This window comes from Phaseolus vulgaris, chromosome 7, assembly GCF_000499845.2.
Source record: "Phaseolus vulgaris cultivar G19833 chromosome 7, P. vulgaris v2.0, whole genome shotgun sequence".
Lineage (NCBI taxonomy): Eukaryota > Viridiplantae > Streptophyta > Magnoliopsida > Fabales > Fabaceae > Phaseolus > Phaseolus vulgaris.
This window is the reverse complement of record NC_023753.2, coordinates 18,089,228-18,097,172: the sequence shown is the minus strand read 5'-3', so window position 1 is coordinate 18,097,172 and position 7,945 is coordinate 18,089,228. Positions and strand designations below refer to the sequence as shown.

The 7,945-nt window shown below is 45.3% G+C and overlaps 1 protein-coding gene across 1 annotated transcript; it reads right to left on the bottom strand.

Annotated features, from left to right (window-relative positions):
* Positions 1-3,843: 3,843 nt before the first annotated feature.
* Positions 3,844-7,181, bottom strand: LOC137829182 (uncharacterized). The gene is made up of 6 exons (XM_068635977.1): positions 6,608-7,181; positions 6,302-6,543; positions 5,638-6,077; positions 4,601-4,660; positions 4,487-4,496; positions 3,844-3,918 (listed from the first exon to the last, which is right to left on the bottom strand). The coding sequence occupies exons 1-6, from the start codon at positions 7,179-7,181 to the stop codon at positions 3,844-3,846; spliced, it is 1,401 nt and encodes a 466-aa protein (XP_068492078.1).
* Positions 7,182-7,945: the final 764 nt, after the last annotated feature.

Below are 7,945 nucleotides of genomic sequence, written 5' to 3'. Positions count from 1 at the left end.
GGTCCTGGAGCTCAACCTCCAGGGATCTTCCCAGCTTGAAGACCTTTCCCCCGATCTCTCTCTCGAGCCACTGCTCGACGGGTTTTGGTCTGGTTTCTCTGGCGATCACCGCCCTGGCGATTCCCAGTTCTCTCGCTTCCTCAGGGCGATTCCTTGCCTCTTCTTCCTCCAGACCGGCGTTCCCCTCTCCCAGATCAGCATCCACCATCTCCACGTCTCTTCCGGCGGTCTCTTCTATCACCGTCGATATGGGCTTCACACCGGGAGGCGGGGTGGTTGTTACGTAACTCACTGATCTTTTGTTTTTCAGGCTATTCTCATAGCACTTCTTTGCTTCTTTCTGATCGGATTTTATGGTGATCACCACCCCCTCCATAGACGACAACTTCACCTTCATGTGCCGAGTCGACGGTATGGCACCTATCCTGTTGAGCGTGGGTCTTCCCAACAGGATGTTGTATGCTGAAGGAGCGTTTACAACAAGGTATTTGATTTTCTCCGTTCTCGAACCCGCCTCATCTGTAAACGTAGTCCTTAACTCTATGTACACCCTGACCTCCACTTGGTCACCAGCGAAACCATACAAATCAGGGAACCAGCGAAACGGCGTGCTGGTTGCTGGCGTCCTTGGCCCCTGCCCTTGTTCTTCCTTGGATCATAAGGATGGCGAGTCCTCTTATCCCTTCTGGCCGCCGCTGTCTCCAGCACCCTCTGTGGCTGGATTCTGGTCTAGGCGCGTGGCCTGGCGGGAGCCACGCTTCCTCTCTTCTCGGCGACTTCACTCTCGTCGGCGATGTGGGCCACCGCAAGTCGCCTAACCTCAGCAAACGTGGCGGGGTGAGCCCTGATCAATGCCTCGCAGAATGGTCCCGGCAGCACGCCCTTCTTAAATGCATAGACCAGCATTTCTTCATCTTTGGCCGGCGATCTGACCATCTGCGCTCCAAAACGATTCAAGTAGTCCCTGAGGGACTCTCCCTGATACTGCCTTATATCAAACAGGTCGTAAGACACCCTGGGCGGTGCCTTATTCACGATGTACTGCTCGACGAAAATCTTCGAGAACTGTTGGAAATTGGTAATGTGACCGTTAGGCAGGCTCACAAACCATTCCAGCGTTGTTCCCTGGAGCGTGCTCACGAACATCTTGCAATATACGGCGTCTGATCCCCCTGACAGCATCATCTGCGTATGGAACGTGGTGAGATGAGCCTCTGGATCCTCCACGCCGGTAAAAACAACCTTAACAGGAACCACACTTGCAGGAATAGGCGTGTCCGTAATCGCCTGATCGAAAGGCATAGGAAAAACACGAGGTGGCGACGACGGCGCGACCTCTTCAGCAATAGAACGCCCTTGTTGCTCCTGAAGAGCTTGACGCAGCTCCTCAGTCACCTTGCTAAGCTCGTCATTCCTGGCCCGAGAGGCGGCCAGGTCTTCATGCATTCTCGCCTGTTCTATGCGCGAGGCTTCCACAGTTGCCTGCAACGAGCGCATAATCTCTACCATCTGCGCCATGGTCATGGCGGCGCCTTCAGCAGCGACGGGCGCAACTGGACTTGAACGATTGCTTCTCATTTTTCTCATGAAACTTAGCGAATCACAGAATGCAGCGAACAACACTTACTTCAGCTACGATCGATTCAGCGATCAATCGGCAAAAACTGCGCGAAACTCCGCAAGAAAACTCAAGAACACCGCGAACCTCCAAAGAAACCTGCAACTCCACCAGAAACCACCGTTTCTCCTACGGATAACACAACGAGCCAAAGAACTCAAACTTCACCGAACAAATCTCGCGTAAACAGCAGAAAACCTCACTTCACCGAACAAAAACCCGAAAGAACGGTGGAAAACGCGAAATCACCGAACAAATCTCAAACGAACAGCGAACAGTGGTTGCACCAGCACACAACCACGCAGAAAGCTACGAAAACCTCCAAGAACTCACGCTGTGGATGGGAACAGGTTTTACACGGCCCCACGGTGGGCGCCTGATGATCCTGCCTGTTGACCAGAACGTTGGAACCTGCCTCGTCAAACTTGGATCGACGTGCGCACCGCTTCAACCTCCGTCCTCCGCCAAGATCCACCTCAAGAACCTGCAAAAGAACAGAGCGGCGCCGCTGCGGCCGATCGCACTCCAACACCCAAGTCAGTGACCGAACCACCAAATACTAAGAGCAATAACACTCAAGAACTCTCAAGGAACCGTGCAATGTTCTCTCTCACAAAATGCTCTAGAACTCGCAAGCGTAAAGAGTGTAATCTGAACGTGCGTACCTCAAAAGTTCGTTGGGAAACCCTTAAATACCTGGTCACTTTCTCTCTCCTGGCAGTTACAGACCTGGACACGTGGCTCGCATCCAGTCGTACACGTGTCATCATCTGGAGCCTCCTTGACTTGGGCGCTGCTTCTGACTCTCTTTTGGCTAAGTTACTTATGCATGGTACTGCCCAGTGCATAGCTAACTTGGGAGCGCGATCTCTACTAGAATTGGCGAGTTAGGGTGCCTTCGTACACCTTCCCTGTGGTCTCGCCGGCCGCCTTCATAATCTGCACCACCTTCATCTCTGGCGATGTGCTTGCTCTGGCGATCTCCAATCACTTGGTCGCCTGAGTTTACATCTGGCGACTTCATCTTTAACCCGGTGACCGCCGGTTCTGGTATGCTGGAGATCGGAACACGCCAACTTAATAACTGGCGACTTCACGAGCCCCCCGACTTCTTTCCCTTCTGCCAACCTGGCGTCTTGTCAACACGCCGATACTGTAGCTTGATGCCACGTCATCACTTCCGACTACCAGGGTGGTACAATTAGTATATGAATTATCGAAATAAAATTTAAATTCAATTCAAATATATATTATCAATAAATCATATTTGACTTGTCCATATATAATAGTGGAAAATAAAGCTACTAAAAATGTCCTTTTAAAAAAAAACTTAATCAATCACAAACTTGTGGTGAAAATTTCAAATTAATAACACTATAAAAACACATTATTTTTAATCTAACAAATTTAATTTTAATTCTAAAAAGCTTATTTCATTCTATATATATAAAACAATGTGAACACACCTAGAATAAATTTCTTAGAGAAACAAATATTTATGTGATGGAATACATAGAATAAAAGTAGATTATTTTACAAATTAATGTACCTAAAATAATTCTTTTTAAATTTGGAAAAAAATTAATTTCAAATTTAGTATAATTAAAAGTGAATGAGTTTATAATTAGGATATGAGAAAATATGTTCTTTTATAAATTTTTAATAGATTTCTTCTTCTTTTTAACTCTTAAACTAATATTCTTAAAAAAAATAATTAAGAGTTGAATGTTGATAGTGAACGGTTCTCGGTTGGACATTCTCTTCTTTTTTTTGAGATCTGCCATGTAGCGAAACTCTGTAAAGTCGTCTGGTAGGCTTTACTTTTAAACTTTCGACATAACATTCGTGTGTGACTTTTTGATCTACGTGGACTATGACGATATCCCCGTCTGTAGATGGGGGGCAGACACTATTGCTTTGAGGCGGTTTATGGAAAACCGACCCAGTAGTATGTTGTATGCATGAGGTATTGGCATTTACTAATTTGTTTTTATCAGCAAAGAATGAAATGAATTAAAGAGAGATACTTCAGGGGTATCCCAACCCGTTTACAATACCAAAAACTACACCCTCCAGGGGCTAGACCCAACCGTTCTAACTAAACATTTATATGTGTTTGCTAGCACAAAAGAAGCCTAACAAATGAAAGCTTAAAAACGCACAAAACCATAACGTGAAGCTTGATGGATCAGGGGCACTTCTGCAGCGATACTCCCTTGACATTATCAATCTCTATAGCCATCACAAACCAACTTAGTAGACCAATATCCATAGTTCCTAGCTATAGCCCGCATAGCAACCTGTAGTAAAAATTCAGTAAAACAACAAAAAGAGAAGTATTGTTCGTGATTTCAAAATGCTGCACAACAACACTTGAATAACTACAGTCTAGATAGCATATGCTCTAAAACTAGCACTAGTAAAACCAACAAGCACCCACACACAGCAGCCTTGAACCAAGATGTTCTTGATAGAATCTCCCAATAGACCACACGGAGCCATGTTCGTTAGATCCCTTCCAGAAACACCTTCAACCACAGTACCAAACCCACATCGAAATTACAATGGATCCAGCCCAATAAAAATTGAGCCACGAAACCACTGCCAAGAGGGCTACATCTACACTGTTGAAGGCCGACCAGGTCCTCCAGAGGACCAGTTGCCATTGTATTCAAGTGTCTAGGCAGTAGCAGGCCAACTTGTTATTGACATCAGACTGCATAAACCTGAGCCACGCTCTAGCAAGGGTCCCTTCTGCACACCTCAACTTTGATCCAACCCTTAACCACCCCTTTACAGCTAGCTTGTATTCTTTTGAGACTTGATCTCCTGTGGAATAAGCATAAGTCCTGCACCCCTAAACCGTACCTCTGCAGAACTGCAATGCATATTGCACCATATATTAATGATTTCTCCACTCCAGCAACCTCCAGCAAGACTTGTAGAAGCTACCCATCCACCTCTCCTTCATCTCTAACCAACCTGCCTAACCTCCCTTTCAGCCTCTGGCCATGAACTTCAATGCGCCCCAGATGAAAACAACTACACCCAGTGACAATCACAACAAAACCAACAACCAGTGAAGCCTGATTCTATAATTAAAAGCTCCTTCTATACTTCAGCACTTTCATTCCTCCATCCTCCTGCTTACCTCGTCGAATAGGCATATGCCACTTTGCGCCAACTACTCCCAGTTCTTCATTCCTCTTCAGTTTACATCAACATCTTCACGAGACTTTGTTGGCATCAGCAAGGGGTTGCACCACGAGACCCTTCACTGCACCCCACCAAGTACCACCTCTTCAAACACATTTCCAAATTGTGCATCTACTAACCATATTCCTTCCTGCAGCAACATGGATAGTACCCCAAGCTAAGACAAGGAGAATTTAACCAGACCACAACACAATGAGCATACCAGACCCTAGAGGAACCGTTCTACACCACCCCTAGTAACACCCCCACAACAATCAACCAAAAAACACCCAAACTAGTGGCCAAAGACCCAAGAGACCAGCTCCCCCATAGAGGAGCTTCAACGGCCCAATCCAAGATAAAAAGAGAACCAGGAGCATCCTAGAGGTCTTTAAGGACCGAGGTATGCTAGACGGCCCTACTAGGTATTAGAACCAACCTTCTTCGGTTGCATTTTACAGCGCAACTCAAACCATAATAACTCGCCTAAGAACACTTACCTACAACTCCTAATACATGATAATGGGTCCAAGAACGACTCTGCATAGGAATAGTTAAAGTTATGTGCCTTGTGCTTCATCCAAAGCCAAGATTTGAGTTGAGCTTTTGAGAAAATTTCTTCCGCATCTGCAACACCTTGGTTAAACACAACCAAGTTTCTATGCTCCCATAAACACCATACAACAACAGCCCATATCCCTTTCCAAACCAGATTTTGGTTACTACTACATTGGGTCAGATGAAAACTCTTGAAATGGATTATTATCTCTTTATGTTGTACAGATGAGATTCCAATCCATTTGAAGCATAAAGACCATACACACCAGGCACATTTACACTCTATAAAGAGGTGGTGACACGATTCTTCCTCAGACTGGCATAAAGCACAGGCAGTTGTGTTTAGCAAGACCCCTCTCCTACTTAAGCATTCTCTTGTCGGCATTCTTCCTAGCAGCACCCTCCAAGTTGTGATCATCACATTTGGGAACGCCTTAATCTTCCACAAGAAGTTGAACACATCAAGTTGAGGGCCTCTTTCATACTTGGTGAGGCATTCATATGCCGAGCTCACCGAGAAGCAACCGACTTCATCACCTCTCCATATTTGGGCATCCTTCTCATCCCTAGATACATTTGCCCTAGATATATGCATGCCAAGCTCCAATTCCATCGGAATTTCCCACTCAAATCTACCTCGCCTCCACTTTAACTTCCACCGCCACCCCGATTCTTCCCACACACCTAACTCTTCCACCCTTTGACCCTGGTTTAAAGATATAGAAAACAATCTAGGAAATACAGTTTTTAGGGGCTGATTTCCAATCCATACATCCTCCCAGAATTTCACTTTATCACCCTTTCCTAGTGACCATCTGACTTCTTCTTGAAACTATCCTTCGCCACCTCCCTCCTTACACATCTTCACCAAATCTCTCCACCACCAGGATTGGAGTTTTACTGATGTTTGGTGATTATTGAACTCCACACCATACTAAGATTCCAGGCATTCCTTCCACCTCCCTCTCTCATTAGAGATATAACGCCATCTCCATTTAGCCAGGAGCACAGTATTAAACCTGCGGATATCCTTGAGACCCTGTCCTCCTTCCTCTCATAGTTTACATACATTCTTCCAACTGACCCATGAGATCGATATCTTCTCCTTTCCCCACCCCCATATAAACCTCCTTTGAATGCTAACAATGCTTTTGCATACCGACTCCGGTGCTCTAAACAAGGATAGATAGTAAAGCGGAATTGTTGTGATCACGAATTTTAAGAGACATATCCTACCTGCCATAGATAAGAACCTTCCTTTCCATACACTAAGCCTGGATTTCAGCTTATTCAAAACCGGCTCCCAAAACTTCTTCTTCCTTGGATTACCTCCCACTTCTATGCCAAGGTAAGTAAACGGGATGCTCATCTGCTCACAATTCAGAGTCTCAGTATAGTGTTCAATACTACTTCTGGGGACATTTACACCTGCTAACCTTGATTTGTGGAAGTTAATCTTCAGACCTGATGTTAGCTCAAAACCCCTTAAAATTGCTTTCAGAGATAGAACATTGGTGAGGGAATCCTCGTACAAGAACAGAGTATCGTCAGCAAACTGGAGGATGCTGAGGGCAAGCTCCTTCTCCCCGATAATGATGCCAGATAACAATTTATTTTTTACAGCTTGTCTAACAAGCCCAACAAGTCCTTCGGCAACCATTATGAATAGAAAGGCGGCTAGGGGGTCACCCTGTCTCAACCCTCTAGACGGTTTAAATTCCTCTGTTGGACTCCCATTGACTAGCACTGACACAGTTGCACTTTCCAAGCATCCTTGCATCCACATAATCCACCTACTATGGAACCCCATCCTACGCAGCATCTCATAGAGGAACTCTCATCTAACTGAGTCATATGCTTTCTCAAAATCCACTTTCAAGCATAATCCAGTCCTTCCACCCCTTCTAAGGTCCTCAACCACCTCATTGGCCATTAGGACACTATCTAAGATCCCTCTGTCCTTTAAGAATGCTGATTGACTTTCATCAATAACTGATGGTAACACTTTCTTAATCCTTCCAGCTAGCACCTTTGAGATGATCTTATACTGAGCACCAACTAAAGAAATTGGTTTATATTGTTCAAGCTTTACAGGGAACCTTACTTTGGGGACAAAGCCACAAAGGAAGCATTACAACCCCTTGGAATGCACCCAGTCTCGTGAAAGAGGCGCACCGCTTCCACAATGTCTTTCTTCATGACCTCCCAATTCTTCTTGATGAAGTTGAAGTTGAATCCGTCCGAACCTGGGCTCTTTGTTCCTTCACATTGCCACACCGCATCCCTTATGTCTTCCTCAGAGAAGCCAACAATAAGATCTTGACTAGAACCTGAAGAGAAAGCCTTAAACTCGACCCCATCAAGTCTAACATCGAAATCTTTCGTGGCTTTAAATCTATTGTCAAAGAGCTTCTTCGCTTCAGAGCGAACCGTACTCGGTTCCTCGCACCATTTCCCCCTACCTCAATACCTCTAACTTCATTTCTAAGTCTTCTCCATCTCAAAGACGAATGATAAAACTTGGTGCAAGAGTCCCCGTTCTTAAACCAACTTGCTCTAGCTTTTTGACATATA

What these genes read in the sequence shown, in the direction of transcription:
- LOC137829182 (XM_068635977.1), bottom strand. Translation starts at nt 7,181, where the DNA reads ATGGGGTTCCATAGTAGGTGGATTATGTGGATGCAAGGATGCTTGGAA. An exon ending in AAGGTTCTTATCTATGGCAG is followed by an intron (nt 6,544 to 6,607) that starts GTAGGATATGTC and finishes ATCCTTGTTTAG; the next exon opens with AGCACCGGAGTCGGTATGCA. An exon ending in ATAGAGTGTAAATGTGCCTG is followed by an intron (nt 4,661 to 5,637) that starts GTGTGTATGGTC and finishes CACTGGGTGTAG; the next exon opens with TTGTTTTCATCTGGGGCGCA.